At 37.9% G+C, this 19,115-nt stretch overlaps 1 protein-coding gene across 1 annotated transcript in view; it reads right to left on the bottom strand.

Annotated features, from left to right (window-relative positions):
- The window catches only part of LOC102430991 (cell adhesion molecule 2), a gene marked incomplete at its 3' end in the record, with an annotated part of 1,034,261 nt that overhangs the window by 27,459 nt on the left and 987,687 nt on the right, over window positions 1-19,115 (bottom strand). The window contains exons 4-5 of the mRNA XM_023764593.1: window positions 6,076-6,228; window positions 3,626-3,763 (exon numbers count right to left, since the gene is read on the bottom strand). Of these exons, the coding sequence (XP_023620361.1) occupies window positions 3,626-3,763; window positions 6,076-6,228 (291 nt within the window). The remainder of the gene's footprint in view (window positions 1-3,625; window positions 3,764-6,075; window positions 6,229-19,115) is intronic.

The raw sequence follows: 19,115 nt of genomic DNA, 5'->3' as shown, positions 1-19,115 counted from the left end.
CTCTGGAAGCAGTGCAGAGGATCTATTTAGGAAAGATCTTATCAAGTTACCAAGTTCAGACACGCCTAAACAAACATATCCTAAAGGCAGGTTTGAATGGATGCTACTGAGCACCAGAAGAATATAGGATAAGGTTACATGGTAACCTGAAAGTTTAACTTAACACATCAAGATATTTGAATGGTACCTTGGGGGGGATTATAGTTCTCTAAATTTTATCCAATAAAATGTATTTATTAGAAGATCTGAAACAAAGGTCAGGTTTAGAAATAAATTACACATAAGTCCTATTTGGGAAATGAAATATACAGAAAGAGTAATTAAAACACCCCCCAAAATGGAATACCTATATGGATTATAAACCTATAATTTCTTAGTAGGGTAGGCAATCTTATCTGTTGTGTTGCATACCCATTAATAAGAATTATTTTAATCTAAGATAAAATATTAGACTTATAAATTAAAGTAACCCCAACAGTTTGCATAAACCTTTTTCTTAGATTACATTGAGAATAACAAGGTGATTACTATACACATAGGAAACATTTTTAACAATCATCATAAATAATTCTTATACTTGGATTTTAATGCACATGTGACATCAAGTCCCAGATACCTGGATGTGAGGTAAAAAATACCACTACTAACCTTACTTGTCATCTCCCCTATAAACTTACGTCCTCCTTAAAAGAATGTATGTAAGTGTGTGTGTATATGTGCATTTAAATGTAGGTGTATGAAGTAAGAACAAAGCTATGCTTAACTTACAGGCATGCATCATCTTATTGTGCTTTGTCTTATTGGGCTTTGCAGATATTGTGTTTTTACAAATTGAAGGTTTGTGGCAACCCTGTGTTGAGCAAATCTATCGTAGTCATTTTTCAATAGCATTTGCTCACTTTGTGTCTATGTGTCATATTTTGGTAATTCTTACAATAGTTCAAACTTTATTATTATTATTATCTTTGTTATGGTGATTTGTCATCAGTGATCTTCAATGTCACTATTGTAATTGTTTGTGGCATAACATAAGATGGCAAACTTAATAAGTAAATATTGTGTGTGTGTTCTGACTGCTCCACTGACTAGCCATTTCCTCTTCTCTCTTTCATTCTCTCCTTGGGCCTCCTTATTCTGTGAGACTTAACAATATTGAAATTAGGACAATTAATAACCATGCAATGGCCTCTAAGTGCACAAGTTAGAGGGAGAGTTGTACATCTCTCACTTATCAAAAGCTAGAAATGATTAAGCTCAGTAAGAAAGGCATGTCAAAAGCTGAGAAAGGCCAAAAACTAGGCCTGCTGCACTGAACGATTAGCTAAGTTATGAATGCAAAGGAAAAGTTCTTGAGTAAAGTAAAAATGCTACTCCAGTGAACACATGAATGATAAAGAAGGAAAGCACCTTTATTGCTTATATAGAGAAAAGTTTAGTGATCTGGATAAAGCCACAACATTTTTTAAAGCTAAAAGTCTAATCCAGAGCAAGGCCCTAATTCTCTTTAATTCTATGAAGGGTGGGACAAGTGAGATAGTAGCAGAAGAAAAACTTGAGGCAAGCAGAAGTTGGTTCATGAGGTTTACTAGTAAGAAAACAATCCACACCCATTACATAAAAGTGCAAAGTGAAGCCGCAAGTATTGGTGTAGAAGTTGCAACAAGTTATCTAGAAAATCTAGCTAAGATAATTAATGAAGGTGGCTACACTAAACAACATATTTCTCAATGTAGACAAAATAGCCTTATATTGGGGAAAAAAATACCATCTAGGACTTTCATAGCTCAAAAGGAGAAGTCAATGCCTGGCTTCAAAGCTTCAAAGGACAGGCTGACTCTCTTGTTAGGGGCTAATGCAGATGTTAACTGTAAGTTGAAGCCAATGCTCATTTATCATTTTGAAAATCCTAGGACCCTTAAAAGTCATGCTAATCTACTCTGCCTATGCTCTATATAAATCCATCAACAAAGCCTGGATGACAGCACATTGGTCTATAACATGGTTTACTGAATATATTAAGTCCACTGTTCATGCCTACTGTGCAGAATTTTTCTTTCAAAATATCGTTGCTCACTGAAATGCAGCTGGTCACTCAATAACTTTGATGGAGATGTATTAAATTCATGCTGTTTTCACACCTGTTAACACAACCTTTGTTTTACAGTCCATGGACTAAGGAGTAATTTTGACTTTCAAATCTTCTAATTTAAAAAATACATTTCATAATTATAGCTGCCACAGATAGTGATTTCTCTAATGGGTCTTGGAAAACTCAACATAAAACTTTCTGGAAAAGATTCACCATTCTAGATGACATTAAGAACATCTTTGATTCATGGGAAGAGGTCTAAATATCAGCATTAACATGAATTTGGAAGAAGTTGATTACAATCCTCATGAATGACTTTGAGGGGTTCAAGACTTTAGTGGAGTAAGTAGTTGCAGATGTGGTAGAAAAGGCAAGAATAGAAGTAAAACCTGAAGATATGACTGAATCGATGCAATCTTATGAAAAAAGAACTTTAATAAATGAGGAGTTGCTTCTTATGGATGAGCAAAGAAAGTGGTTTCTTGTGATGGAATCTACTCCTGGTGAAGCTGCTGTAAAGATTATTGAAATAACAACAAAAGAATTAGAACTTGCATACACTTACTTGATAAAGCAGCAGTAGGTTTTAAGAGGATTAATTCCAATTTTGAAAGAAGTTCTACTGTGAGTAATACTATCAAAAAGCATCACAGGCTAAGAAAAATTGTTTGTGAAAGAAAAGGTCAACCAGTGCATACAAAAATCACTGTTGTATTATTTTAAGAAATTACCACAACCTCCAGCCTTCAGCACCCACCACCCAGATCAGGCAGAAGCCGTCAACAATGAGGCAAGACGCTCCACCAGCAAAATGATTAGAAGTCACTGAAGGCTCAGAAGATGGTTGGCATTTTTTTTCACATAATGCTATTGCACACTTAATAGACTATAGAGTAATGTAAACATAACATTTATATTCAATGGATATGAATAAAATTGTGTAACTTAGTTTATTGTGATATGAGCTTTGTTGCGGTGATCTGAAACTAAACTCGCAGTATCTCCGAGGTATGACTGTACTGTGCATTTTTACTAAAATGAGTCAATTATATTTTCTCTCTTGAGAATTACGAGGAATCAGATTTACTGATGTTTAACCAGTTTTATTGTCAAAACTTTGTAATTCCAGAAACCAACAAATTTAAGAAATAAGTCATGAAGTTTCTCTGTTTACAATCTAAATATTATAGATGAGTTCTGAAATATCTAACTTATACTTAGTACTTACTAGTACTACCGTCAACACAAATCTATGTGCTTTTTAATATATTAACTCATGTTTTTTATATCTTAATTCCATCAACTTTCTCATGAATTATATATTATTATAGACCTGTATAAATGAGAACAAATGAGGCACATAAATACAATATTAATATACATTGCAAAATGACCTTAGTTAAGAAATGGGTAAATTTGGTTAAATTAAACTTAGAAAATAAATGTGGTATCAAAAAGAAAATGTAAAGTGCATTTAATTTTTCATACTATTTTCAGCACATTAATTTTGATTTGGGGACCTTTTCCATTCTTTACCTTTAATCTCTTTGTCATTTTTGAACCATCTTATATCAGCTGCGGGTTTACTACCAGATGTTTTACAAGTCAGCTGCATCAAGTCTCCCTCCATAACTGGTGATGAAAATCCGCTAATTTGAGGCTTTTCAGGAACACCTGAAAAATAAACAAATGAAACATCAATCACTAGGGTTGGTTCATTCTTGTGACTATTATTTTTACAAACAAAAGTAAATTGGCAATAAGTTCATCAAGAATAATAAACAGCTATATAATAACATTAACTGCTTATGATATATAGATACAGATACAGGTATATGTATATGAGTATGTGTGTGTATATATACCTGAAAGCATTTATTCAGTTCAAAGTAGTTGTTTAAATTAAAATCTGCATGTAAAAATAAACTTTGTAAATCTTAAAGATAACCATTCAATATGTCTTAAAATTTGCCAGTATAGGGATTAAAGAATGAACATTGCTTTCATTGGAGAAAAATAATTTACAAAGCACATTTATTTATTCTTTACCAAATTATAATTTAACTAAAATAGCACCTTTCATCCCTGATTTCATAATTCTGAAAGCTTAAAAATGGTATTATCCTCTCTGTATTTTATTCAAGAAAAGGCATTTTGTCCAATAAAAAATGCACCAAAAAGATTCATATGTAATTGCAACCATACTTACTTTTCTGATTCTTCTGTAGAAAATGTCTCTTGATGTCATTTGCATTAGAAATTCAATTGTAGTTTTGTGGAGCTTGATATGTGTTATTTTTAATGCTAACCACTATTGCCTTTTCTAGTCCAAATCATCAAATCAATAAGCAGATAACTGATATTCAGAGATAGCACATGGGTGGTTTAAATAATAGAACATTCCACATTTCTTGGGCATTAATATTCTGTTATCATGGTAAAGGTTTACTAAAATTTCTTCTAAAATTATTCAATAAGTAAGGCAGACTGAAAGTTCTTTATTGTCCTATTTAATTTAGTTATAAAAGAATAAAATGTAATCATGTTGGAAAGTACCAATAAGAGAAATACACATTTAAAGAATAACAACAAAGACAAATGACAGGTCATCATACTCCAATTAGCTGAATAGTTGTGTGTGTTTTTTCCCACCTTCTTATTGGCTTTAAAAAACAATCTATATCATCCCACCATTTAATCAATTGAAATCAGCCAGTTGCTTATTCATGGTGTCTCAAGGTGGCTCTCTACAGGACAGTACATTAAACTTAGCAGTTGTTATCCTGAAATATTCCATTTTAGTGGTTATGTTGTGTCCTTAATGGCAAACTTTTAAAGATTTTGATAAAATAGTCTCAGTTTCTTATCCTATGTACAAAACTAATTCACTAGCTGAATTAACTTTTAATATTCCCATCCAAAAGAACAGCATGTGTTAGTTCCTTTAAATGCAATATTAAGCCTTATGTATGAAAAAAGGAAGACAAGCTAGGGACAAAAATATCCATCTTGAAATTCCTCTAACTTGTTCAGAACACAGGTGTGTTTCAATAAACTGCAGCAATTTCAGCTGATTGGGCCACTGATGTTTGTGGAATCACAGAGAGCTCTGAGATGCAACTATATTTCCTCTGAATCTCTATGAATGCATTGCTTTTTTATATCACTTTAACCTTTGGAAAAAATGGCTCAATATTTAGAGAAGTTACAAGCTGCATGCACAAGTGACATTATGCACTTCATTTAGTAATCTAGAAAACTACAGGTTTAAAAGGTGAGAAGATACATGGAAATGTCAGGGTTATATAAATGCACTGAAATACACAAAGGGGTTAAATCTGAAAGCTATAACACATTAGAGAAGGCCATATTAAATGATAGAATGAAGGAGCACCGTATAAACATATTAAACTCATGATGCTCATTATTCTCTCACTTTATGAAAGGATCACCACATATACAATACATAGATGAGTTGCTACAAAGGAATTTAATTGAGAATCAAGAAACCTGGTGTCTACCGGTGGCTAAGAAATTATATGGGTACATGCTTTTAGAAGTCATAGAAATCTTTATATCTCCCTTTGTCTATAAAACGGGAAGTGTGATTAAGTGATTTTTAAATGCCTTTTGTTAAAATGTAGCAGAAATGAGATTAAACTACGTCTATTATTATAATCCTCAAAATATGTATGTGTTGTAGTACTGACCTGTGTGGCTTAGTTGGTTGAGCATTGTCCCATGCACCAAAAATTTGCTGGTTTGATTCCCAGTTAAGGCACATGCTTGATCCCCAATAGGGGGCATGCAGTAGGTAACTGTAAGTGTTTGATGTTTCTCTGTCATATTGATGTTTTTCTCTCTTAAATCAAGTGTGTGTGTGTGTGTGTGTGTGTGTGTGTGTGTGTGTGTGTTTGAATCATGGTACTTTACAAGTACACATATCTCAGTCTTGTGAATGCATTGTGTTTGTTCCTTGAACTTACCCAGAACAGTGAGATAGGCCTTGGAAGTCTTGACAGGCATTGTAAATAAAGAACAGGTGTACTGTCCTTCATCGGAGAGAGACACATCACTGACGCTGATACTCAGTTCATGCCAAGAAGCCCGAACCAGCTCAATCCTATTGTCCCTTAAAGCTGAAAAGAGAAAGTATTAAAAATGTGAAATAGCAATATTAGAAAAAGTCAGTACTGTTAGACTGAATATTTTCAGCACAACATAATACACAGTTCCTCGGCTGTACATCTAAATATTTACTGAAAGAGTTTATAGGACAGTTTAAATATATTATTTTATCATATTTTTAAAAATAAAGGTAGAATTAGGTGCTCCTTAAGGTTCTCAGAAATAACTTTTTTAATTAAATGGTTGCATCTAGTACATTACTTTGGATGAGGTAGATGATATTGATAAAAGTGGCTTTCCTCCACAAAGTTTTTCATGGGATGCTAATGCCAAGAAAAATTATAAACAAAAAGATTCATTTCTATGGACAGATAAATTTGGGAAAACTAGCTGCTGCATTTCTTCCAAGAAACTAACAGTGAACATTAGCATATTAAAAGCTCTCCACAGTACAGATACCTGTTGAAGTTCATTTAAACCAGAACTGACATTCAGCTGGAAAGCACCTGTAAGGTACCAGATGTTAAAATCTGTTCTAATTCATTGGTACCTCTGCTGTACTGTCTGTTAAATATTTTTTATATATGCATTAGTTCAAACCACCATTCTGTTCCAAAACACTTGTTTTCACAGAAATCATACTTCTCTTTACTCCTTTTTTAATTATTTTTATTTTATTTTCTTGTTAAAGTATTATGAATAGTAGTACATATGTTCCCTTTTATTCCCCATTGACCTTCCCCAGGGCTCATTATATATCTCACTAAGTACAGCTATACAACCTGGAATTAAGCAAGAGGCACTGATGAATTACTATAAAAGGTATAAAGAGAAAGGAGAACAGGTTAGGAACACCAGGCCCTAAGGAACAACATGGAGGCAAACAATAGTGAAAGACAATGGAGATCTGGCTTCTACCAACCACAACCTCGCAACAGAAACTAATTTTTAATGCTGAATAAATGGAAGCTCCAACAGCATCACAAGGGGAATCAAGTGGGAGCATCAGTGACAACAAGAGTCCACGGAAAGCGAACTATATCCCCAATGGGCTGGAGACTCCTTTCCCTACAAAGATAAAACAGCTGATTGTAAACAAGGGCAGTAGGGCAACCCCTCAAGTAACTAGCCTTAAATATGATCTCTCAGTAAGCTACAAAACTACTGACCCCACTTAGACCTACCAGGCAGCCTGGCCTGAGGGAGCAACTCTGCCCACTTAGGTGGCATCAGTAGACATCTGTGTAATTTCCAGTGGAACAAGACAACTCAAGCTGACCAAATAGAACTACCAAGGTTCTGACAAATTTGTGTAACCACGGCCCGCAAATGTACTCTAAGACCTGTGTGCTAAACCTAATTAGGATGACTGCCTCATAGAACCGGACATTTAAATAGAGTTGATAATCTCCTAACTTAATAGCCAAAATGTCCAGAATATGATGATGATGATGATGATGATGATGATGATGATAAAACTCTCGTCACACCAAATGCCCAAAAAATCATAATTTAAATAAGAAAACATAATCAACAGATGTCAACACTGAGTTGAAATATATATTGAAATTATCTAACCAAGAACCTAAAAAGCTATTTTATTAAAATAATATAACAAGTAATAAGTTTCTTCAAATATATTTTAAAAATATTAGCAAAGAAAAATAAGTTATAAAAATGAACCAAATGAGGGGGAAGAACCAAGATGGAGAAGTAGGTAAAATCCGTGTTTGCCACCTCCCACAACCACTTCAAAATTAGAACTAAAATACAGAATAACCATCATTTGGAACTGCCTGAAATCTGGCTGAACGGAAGTCCTAACTAAAGAATTTAAGAAGAAAGCACATTGAGACTGGAAGGAGGGGTAGAGGTATGGAATGGGCTGGTTTGACACCCATGTGTGGCATTTTTTTTTAATCGGGAGGGATATCTAGCTGCGAAGCCTCCCATGAGGAACAACGGTTCCCAGCCCCCCACCATACCCCTAGCCCAGGGGTCTAGTGCTAGGAAGAGAAGTCCCTGTAACTTTGGGTTATTAAAAACCAGTGGGGATTATGGCTGGGGGACATGGAAACTGCTGGAGTTCTAGGTGTTCCTCTTAAAGGGCCAGTGCAGGGACGTACTCAGACTCACTCCCTCTGAACTCCAGCATTTGTTCAGTAGCTTGGGGGGATCCAGAAATATATGGGATGGATATGGATTGTCTGGCATTGGAGCAAGAACTGGGAGTGGCTTTCTCTTACACAGGGATGCTCACAGTGGTCATTGTTCCTATGCTGAGACCTCCCCTTTCACAGAGCTGATTGTCAGCGGCCATATCTGAGTCTCCATCAATCTGGCTTACACTATTCACTCCACCCTGGTGATTCCCTGAGACCACCCCCCCCACACACACACCCAATTTGTAGCCTCACCCAAGCTGTTTGCAGAGTCTTTCCATATGAATGACCTGTCCTGACTCAGAGTTTAGACTTTCCTAAAATCTCTCAAACAAATAGCCCCATACCACCCAATAAGAGGTCCCAGGCCTGGAACTAGCAGAAGCCTGCATCGTTTCACAGCTTGGCCTCTCCTGGGCACTTTCAAGACCAACACAAGTAGTAGCCATCTGCAGATCACTCTGTAGCTCCTGACCAATGGCCCCTGGCAGAACATAGGCAGTAAAGCTGAATTTGCACCACCAGGGTGGCTCCAGAGTAAGTGCACCTGGTGGACAGCTTCAGACCACATCAGATTACGATTCTACACATCCACAAGCAACACATTCAAGGGGCAGACTCAGTGAGCACCAAAGCCCCACTGAAGCAAGTCCTGTTCCAGAGGGGTATCACCTGCACAGCAGCTTTCCCACTGTAGTCACATCTGGTCCTCACAACCAAGTGGCACAGGGTCAATTCCTCACAGTGACACCAACAGCAATCAAGGTTCAACTACAACAAGACAATGCACACAGACTACACAGGTGACTGGGAAGGCTGAGCCACAGGGTCCTAAAGGACACCTACTACACAAGTAACTATCAAAGAGGATAAACCCAAAGATCACATGTCTGAAATCCAGACATATAAAAAAGAATCTGGAAAGCAGCCAGAGATAAAGACATGTTACCTATAAGAGAACACCAATTCAAATGACAATAGATTTCTTATTTGAAATCATGGAGGGAAGAAGGAGTGGTGCATTTTTTTCAAAAGAACTGTCAGTGATGGATTTGTATCCAGTGAAACCAACCTTTAGGAAATAAATATAGTCTTAAAAGAAGGAAAACTAAGAATATATGTTTCCTGCAGATTTGTCTTAAAAAATTTAAGAAAGTTTCTTTAAACTGAAAAGAAGAGGTCTTGGAGCATCAAAAAGGAAGAAAAAACAACTGAAAGAACAAAAATATTGGTAAATAAATATAATATTGACTGCCCTACTCCTGATTTTCTTTGTTATATACTGGTTGAAACAAATTATAACATCAATTATAACATCAATCAATGCTATGTTCAACATTTAGAGAAGGAATATTCAAGAGAAGTATAAAATGAGTAGAAAAAAGGTACCTAATGGAAGTAGATTTTCATACTGTACTCAAAATGGTAAAACATTGCTATTAGCAGGCTACAATAGTTCACATATGTATATTTCAGTACATGGAACAACTACTAAGAAAATATACAAAGTGATGCACTCAAAAAATCTAAAAATAAATTGAGATAGAAGACATTTATATAGTATCCTATCTAATAATAGACAAACATGGTAATTGACCATACCTTCGCTACACCTCCCATTGGCTAATCAGCGTGATATGCAAATTAACTGCCAACAAATATGGTGGCTAATTTGCATACTGCAGGCAGGGTGGGACAGCGTGAGTGCAAGCCGCCATCCAGGCCCCCATGTGCGACCCCAGAAGCCGCCTGCCTGACGCCCGTGATCGGATTCAATCCCAGGCTGCAGGCCGGACCCAGAAGCCCCAGAAGCCACCTGTATGGTAGTAACTCTATCAGTAACCACTCTGAAAGGCAGTGGCATAAATGCACCAATTAAAAGACAGATTATGAGGGTGAATAAAAAACAAAACCCACTTTAAATATAAAGACACATATAGATTAAAAGTAAATGAATTAAGCTGCAGCCTGTTTTGCTCAGTGGATAGAGCATTAGCCCTTGCTCTGAAGGGTCCCAGGTTCGATTCCAGTCAAGGGCATGTACCTCAGTTGCTGGCTTGATCCCCAGTCCCTATCAGAGCATGTGCAGGAGGCAACCAATCAATGTGTCTCTCCCTTTCCCTTCACTCTCTCTAAAATTCAATGGAAAAATATCCTTGGGTTAAGATTAACAAAAACAAAGTAAATGGATTAAGTAACATTAAAGAGATTATAAGAAAAATATATTCCAAATTTTGTTAGTTGTATAATGGTTATGTTTAAATTATTAACACCTAAGAAATTGGGTGAAGGGAACATATAATATGTTGTAGTATTTTATAGTTTTTGTACATGTATGAGATTATTTCAAATTAAAATATTAAAAAATTAAAAATTAATAAAATATTAATTGAAATGTATCTGTATTACATGAAAAATCTCCTAATTGCTTCTAGCATAATTCATTAGATTGTGCTAAAATTTACAAGGGTTCAATTAAAAGATATCTTAATTCTAAATGATATAATATAAAATATATAATGGTGCAATTATAAGCACTTATCTGAAAATAAAAATTTAAAAAAGTGAATTTAAAGAAGGGATTAGCCAAAGAAAATATATGCACAACCCATGGACATAGACAACAGTATGGTGATGGCCAGAGAGAAGTGGGGGGCAAGAGCTGGGTAGAGGGGGCAAAAGGGGGGAAATAGGGACATCCTATATAATAATAATAAAAGGCTAATATGCAAATTGACTGAATGGCAGAATGACCAGTTGCTATGATGCACACTGGCCACCAGGGGGCAGACAATGCAGGAGCTGCCCCCTGGTGGTCAGTGCATTTCCATATGGGGAGTGCCACTCAGCCAGAAGCTGGCTCATGGCTGACCAGCGCAGAGGTGGTGGCAGGAGCCTCTCCCACCTCTGTGGCAGCACTAAGAACGTCCAACTAACGGTTTAGACCCAATCCTTTGGGGGCCTAAGTCTTTAGTCAGACATCCCCTGAGAGCTCCCTGGCTGCCATAAGGATGTCTGACTGTAAGCTTAGGCCTGATCCCCTGGGGAGTGGGCCTAAGTGGACAGGTGGACATCCCCCAAGGGGTCCTAGGCTGCAAATGGGTGCAGGCCCAGCTGAGGAACTGAGGGACTCCCCCGCCCCGAGTGCACAAATTTTGTGCACCAGGCCTCTAGTATTTAAATAAAATTATAGAGATTAAGAAGAGATTAGTAGTTACCAAAGGACAAGGATAGTAAGTAGTGAAGGGGAGTAGGAGGGAAATAAATCCTATTTAATAAAAGGGTAATATGCAAATTGACCAAACTGCAGAACTATTGGTCATTATGATACGCACTGACCAACAGAGGGCAGACGCTCAACTCAGGAGCTGCTCCATGGTGGTCAGTGTGCTCCCACAGAGAAAGCACTGTTCAGCCAGAAGCCAGGCTCATGGCTGGCAAGTGTAGTGGCAGCACTAAAGTTGTCCTACTGATGGCTTAGGCCCGCTCCCCATGGAAAGCAGGCCTAAGCCATCAGTTGGACATCCCCGAAGGGCTCTCAGACTATGAGAGGGTGCAGGCCGGGCTGAGGGACTCCAACAAGTGCACAAATTTTGTACACAGGGCCTCTACTACTTATTAATAAAAGCCTAAGTGGTCATCATGCCATGATGCCCTCATGCCATCACAAGATGCCTGCGCACACAGCAGTCACACGCAGGTGGGCGGGGCTGGGCTTGACACTGTGTGCACAGAACCAAGCCTGCCTGGGAGCGTGCTCAGAGCCAGGAGGAGGCAGGTCCCCCAGCTCCACGAGGTGAGGCCTGCCTTGGGGTCTTGTGAGGCCTGCCTAGGGGTCCCTGGGCTCCGTGTGGTGAGGTCTGCCTGGGGGTCTCACCTCCTCCTGGCTCCGCATGGTGAGGCCTGCCTGGGGTCCTGGGATCCCACTTCCTGGCTCTGCATGGCCCAGAGGCAGGACCCCTGGCTCCAGCCTACCTCTTTGGGGCAATCCATTGAGGAGCCCCGGATGTGTGGGCGGGGCCTACCTTTTTGGGGCGATCGATTGCAGGGTTCCCACACTGTGACAGGGCACTGGCCAGGCTGGGGGGCCTCCTGAGTGCACTAATTTCATGCACTGGGCCTCTAGTATGGTTATAAATGAACAGCACATAGTCCTTTTTTTTCTTGGCTTAATCCTTTCACCCTTCTCACCCAGACCCCAACCCAGTCTCCTTTGACAGCTGTCAGTATGTTTGCTGTATCCATGTCTGTTTCCACTTTGTTATTTTTTTTTCATTAGATTCCACATAAGTGAAATCATATGGTACTTGACTTTCATTGACTGGCTTATTCCACAAAGCATAAGACATATTATGATGATTGCCAGAGGGAACAGTATAGTGAAGAGAGGTAGAAGAATGTAAATGGGGGATAAATGGTGATGGAAAGAGACTTGATTTGGTAAACACAAAATAAAATATACAGATGATGCATTATAGAATTGTATACTTGAAACCTGTATAATTTTATTAACCAATGTTACCCCAATAAGTTCAATCAAAAAAAAGAACAGCACAAGGAATGCCTGTAGTAATGAAAATATTTTGTATCTTGACAATGGCTATGGAAAAATAAACCTACACGTGTAATAAAATGCATAGAGATAAACACACACACACACACACACACACACACACACACACACATGAGTACATATAAAACTGATGAAATCCAAATAAGACTGGTGAATTATATTATTGTCAATTCCCTAATTGTGATGATCTTTGCAGTATGTTATTTCACTGAAGGGTATATGAGATTTCTTTGAGTTATTCTTACAATTAGATATGAATCTACAATAAAAACACAATTAAGACATGTTTACATTCATTTGATCAAGTATGGGGAATTATGAGGATATCAAAACTTAAAATTCATTGTACGCATTTGCCATCCAGGAAGAGAAAGATCCCAAGTGCCATAAAGCCTTAAATTACTGAAGCTTCCCTGTGTGCTTTCTGAGAGAGTAGGCATTATAAAATATTAAGATTTGGGGAAATTCTAAATTTTCATGATCTTTAATGTATTTTTAAAAACCACCCTCCCACACACTCAAATAACCACATACGTTATGATTATAGTCCCTCTGCTACCATTCTCTGTTGACTCTAATTTCATAATGAGACATATTGCAAATATTTTTAAAATTGATTTTTATTGAATATAAAATATAAGGCAACTTTGATCATGATTGTGTTTGCAATTCCATTAGGATACACAGGCATTTTCAAAAATATTTATTTCATGTTCTATCTCCTACATGTCCAAATATATATGCCTTGTTCAGATGCTATAGGAAAACAGTGGGGCACAGATTTGTCATTTCCCCAATAGGACTTCATGCTATTTCAACTACTTTTCAAAACTATGATTTATTTTTTAAAAAATATTTATCACAATTTATTGGTTTTTTATAAAAGAGGTCACCAAAAGGGAAAACCTCAGTCTCCTGCCATGATACTGTATGGGTAAAACATGTTACTCACCTACTGTGTTCAATTTCATTTCCTCTAACATAGGCCCCACTGACAAAGAGATAGAACTTTCAATGTTAGTGAATTTTGGCAAAAGAAACTTAACTCTTTTTTCCTCGGTTTATTTTGTGGAAATTGTATAACATCACTAAAGACAAACTGAATTACTCAGTACATACAAATAAAATGTTTACATTTAAATCATTTTCATCGAGTAAAGCTAAAAGAACTGATTTTGAATTAAATGATCTGCTCTAGGTAATTATATGAGGTCAAATTTTCTGTGGATAATAATTCTTGATTCATTTCCATATTTGGAATATGATAAGAACTGAATAATATCAAGTTTGTAAAGTACCTTAAAATAAATATACAATGATATCATAAAAATATTTTTAGATTGGAATCCTTATGAGATCCTAAATATTTTAGTGTCTGAAATGTCTCAATTGATGAAGCTTACCTAATCAGATAATATTTTGAGTTGTTTTATGATTGCTCCCAGCCTTGACTAAAAGGAGTAGGCTCTGAAAGGCAGAATACCTGCACTTTTATATAAACTCTATTATTGATTAACCATGCAAATCTAGCCAAGTCACTTAAATATTAGGCACCTCAGTCTGCTGATTGTTAATTTAGTAAGCTGAAATATATGAATATATATCTAAAACCTAAAAACATATTCCCCAAAACCAAGAAACTGACACAATTGGTATTGTTTTTATAATAATAAATGATTATTTATTATGTAACTATCTTTGATAATTCAGTTGCCACAACAAAAGAGCTGCTTAAATGAACATTTTAAACAAATCTTACATTTACAACATTCATCTTTTCCAGTTTGTAAATATTTATGATGTCATCTGCAGTTCACTTTATCATAGCATTTCAAGTATGAAAGAATACGGGAAAACCTAGAATAGTTCAAAAAGGGATATAATATAACTCAGTGGGTTTCCTGTGAGCATGATCCTTGTCTTGCTCATCTCAGCATCCTGCACCATCACTATCTGTACAGGGGGTATTCCATGAATGGCTATTGAATTGAAACTGAGAGCCAAACTCTGTACATGATAAGAGCAGAGGGAAAAAGAACAGAACTAGGAAGTCCTCTTCGCTATATCTCCACAGGCATCCCCATGGGAGAGAAGGAAAAAAAAAAGGAGAAGAAGAAGAAGAAGAAAATGGTGTTCCATTTAGAAATTGTTGAGCATAAAAGAGTTAGAAATATCATGCTACAAAATTTTTTAACAAAGTAATAGTTCTTTCGGAAATGGTTTGAAACACTGAATGAGTGATCTCTGAAACTATTGTCATGCTACCTTACAGGTTCCAAAAGAACACAAAAGGTAGTAATTCAACAGAGACGATTTATATTATTTAACTTCTACACAGTAAGTCTCAAATATATAATGAACCTAAATAAAGGATTATAATATTTTCAGTGGCAGTGAATTTAATCTTTAAAAAATTCTTTGAGAACATGGAATGTTTCTCATTATTTAATTATCTTTTTAAAAAAAGAAACAGTCCAGCTGATGTGGCTCAGTGGTTGAGTATTGACCTGTGAACCAGGAAGTGTGGTTTGATTCTCAGTCAGGTTGCACACTCAATCCCCAGTGGGGGACGTGCAGGAGGCAGCAGATCAATGATACTTTTTCATCATTTATGTTTCTATCTCTCCCTCTCTGTCCCTTCCTCTCTGAAACCAAAAAAAAATATATTTTTAAAAATGAAATAAACACTAAAAGATTTAATTGAAAATAAAGATTTTGACCATTCTGTCAGGAACTAGAGGCCTGGTGCACAACATTCATGCACTCGGGGGTGGGGGGTGGGGGCGTCCCTCAGCCCGGCCTGTGCCCTCTTGCAGTCTGGGAGCCCTTGGCGGATGTCCAACTGATGGCTTAGGCCCACTCCCCTTAGCCAGCAGTCTGACATCCCCCAAGGGGTCCTTAGTGCTGCCTCAGAGGCGGGAGAGGCTCCCGCCACTGCTGCTGCACTCGCCAGCCATGAGCCCAGTTCAGGGCTTCTGGCTGAGCTGCACTCCCTCTGTGGGAGTGCACTGAGCACCAGGGGGCAGCTCCTGTGTTGAGCGTCTGCCCTCTGGTGGTCAGTGCATGCCATAGCAACCGGTCATTCCGCAGTTTGGTTGATTTGCATATTAGCCTTTTATTATATAGGATAACTGAAGAAAAATATTAGAATTAAAAAAAATTAAAAATAAATGAAGATGTATTATAAAGGATTGAAAGATAATTGCTCACACATCATGGAGATTAAAAATGAGCTAAGGGGGTAAGTAGGCTACTCTGAGGTCATGCCTCATCAGGTATTAGGTGCCTGCCACCCACTGGTGAGGTGATTTAACAGATTCAAAACTGAGTTCTGGAGGATTTAACCTTAACTGCAAATAAGAAGTATGGACCAATGAGCAAGAACCTATTAAACAGTACTTAACTTTGGACAAAAAATATTTTTTCAATATGCCACTGGTTCTAAATGGTTTATGAATTAAACAAGTGCATATTTGGGATTTGTGCAATGTAAAATAAAAATTCCTAAGAAAATTACTTGGAGGATTTTAGTTACACTTTATAATTATTTCTAACAAAAGTTACTGGCATAATTAATAAATTTTATATTAATTACTTTTAAACCAATGAGCTTAATGATATTAGTACTACTGAATTTATCTGGCATTATTCATTTAAGAATCCAATAGCAATTTGTACATACTTGTTTTAAATATAGTTTTCCTTTCTTAAGAGTTAGGATGGAGAGATCCAAGATGGTTGCCGACGGGACTGCAGGCTGCAAGATAGTGTGTGAGTGAGAGAATGAAAGGAGAGTGTGTGGACGTGCGGGGAGTGTCTGTATTTGTGAGTGGGGGACAGCTATATTCCACAGGACTGTTGGGAACTGGCGGACCAGGCTCCCCTGGCAGGCAGCCTCTACTGCTGATGAAATCTCTCCCAGAGCGGCTGGCTCTGCGGGAGAGACCATGCCATCTTGAAGGGGAGACGCTGTGATCAGAAGCCCAGCCTTACCTTCAACCAAGGAGACCTCAGATACCTCCAGGGACCCTGCAGCCACAATGTCCAGGGACCAGCTGCCTCAGCTGCGAACCCACAAACACCGGGACTCCAGCCTCCTCAACCACAGATGCCTAAAAAGTCTTTCCAGGAGGAGACAAAGCAGTGCTGAATCCGCGGACAGGTCCTGCACCTTCTCACAGAGCAGATAGAAGGAACAGCTGAATCGAACAACATCCACCCATAATTGGTGAATTAAACACAGCTGGTGATGCAATTTGTGGACAGAAAGGTCAGATATCACCTGGAGCAGTGGTTCTCAACCTTGGCTGCACATTAGAATCACCTGGGAATCTTTTTTAAATCCTGATTTCTGGGCCTCATCCTCCGGAAAATTCTGTTTCTTTGTTACTAATGTTGTGGCCTCACCCCATTACAAAGATACAGAATGTCCAGAGGATGAGGCCCAGAAATCAGGATTTTAAAAAGATTCCCAGGTGATTCTAATGTGCAGCCAAGGTTGAGAACCACTGGCCTGGAGAAAGGTGAGATCTGGGATCCAGGCTGGAGGGAGAAATGCATGCAGTGGGGACTAGAGTCTCAGAGGAAGGCTGCACCCCACAAAATCTGCAGCCGTTGGCTTCAGTGTAGCCCTCAAATGTGGAAGGGTGTCCACAGGTCTGCTGGAAGAAGGGGACTCTAGACATTAGCCCACATCTGGGCTGGGTCCAGAAAGGCAGCCTAAAGTTCGACCAGTATACCAGCTGTGCAGTGCCAGGGAAAAAGATGAGAGTCGGCACACTTCCTTTGTTTTTTCTCTTTTACCTCCTTGCTTTTGCTTGCTAAGTCCAGTACATTGGATCTTCCAATTAAAAACACTCACCAAGACTGCAGGGGAAAGTTGTATTTGTGGAAACTGGGCATCAGAGTGGGGAGAGATGAACAGGAAACCAGCTCTGGGGAAGTCAACACCTCCAACCCAGTATTAAGTGTTGCAGGGAAAAAAGAATCTAAACACTGGGTAGAGGGGCCTTTTAGCCCCATATATTAATACAGAAACACTGCCACCCAGGGGTTGTGTCAGAAATTGACTCTTGTGTAAATACAACTAAAGGCAGGATGAGAAAACAAAGTGAGCAGAGAGATCCCGCCTGCTTGAAAACAGGTTTGTGGCTTTTGACACAGAGGAGCAGTGGATCTCAGGAAACTTCAATACTGTGTTGTCTACCTGACAGGAAACAGACATGCCAAGCAGAACAGTAGAAGAAGTGAACAAGCTTCACTACTTCACTTTTTTATTTTTTATCTTTTACTTAAGACACTGAATTTTTTTTCTCTAACTTGATTTTACCTTGTTTATTATTATAATAGAGGCCCATTGCATGAAGAGATTCATGCAATAGGCATTCCCTTCCCCTGGCTGCCAGGACCAGTTTTCCTAGGGCACCCGCGACCCAGGCCTTCGCTACGGCTGGAGCCTTCAGTGTTTGTGGCTCCGGACAGAGCCTTCAGTCTTCGCTCAGCCACTTCTCTGCTACGTATGCAAATTAACCACCATCTTTGTCGGGTTAATTTGCATACTCTCCTGATTGGCTGGTGAGCGTAGTGGGGGGCGGTTAATTTACATGTCTGTCTATTATTAGGTAAGATTTTAATTATTATTACTGCTACTATTATTTTAACTTTTTAAAGTTTTATTTTATTTTTTCTTTATTTTATTTTATTTCGGGATTAGTGTTCTACATTCTATTTTTATTTTTATTTTAGCATTATTTTACTCTATCTCAATTTTTCCTTTATGCCAACACTCTCTTCCTCACTTTTTTCCTTTTTCATCCTGTTTCTCTTACCATGTTTCTGCTTTAGTTTTCCTCTATCCTTTCTTTTCACACCCTGTTAAAAATTGATATTAATCATATATCTAATTTCCTCTCCCCTGATCCAAGTCCCTGCACACTGCTCTCTTCACTTTCTTCACTATTCAAATTTTTTCTTCCTTTTTTCCCCTATTTCTTTCTTTCTGTCCTGTTGTTGTTTGTTTGATTGTTTGTTAGTTTCTTTTTGTTTTTCTTTTTTTTGCTTCTGTTTTTCCTCTTCTTGCTTGTTCTCTTCTTCTACTAAAAGCTTAAATAATTCCAATCACCAACTCAGGCCTATCTACTCTCTGTTCTCCTTCTCTACTAGT

The sequence above is a fragment of the Myotis lucifugus genome, unplaced genomic scaffold (assembly GCF_000147115.1).
Source record: "Myotis lucifugus unplaced genomic scaffold, Myoluc2.0 scaffold_339, whole genome shotgun sequence".
NCBI lineage: Eukaryota > Metazoa > Chordata > Mammalia > Chiroptera > Vespertilionidae > Myotis > Myotis lucifugus.
Note: the sequence above shows the minus strand (reverse complement) of the source record. Positions and strands in the feature narration are given on the sequence as shown.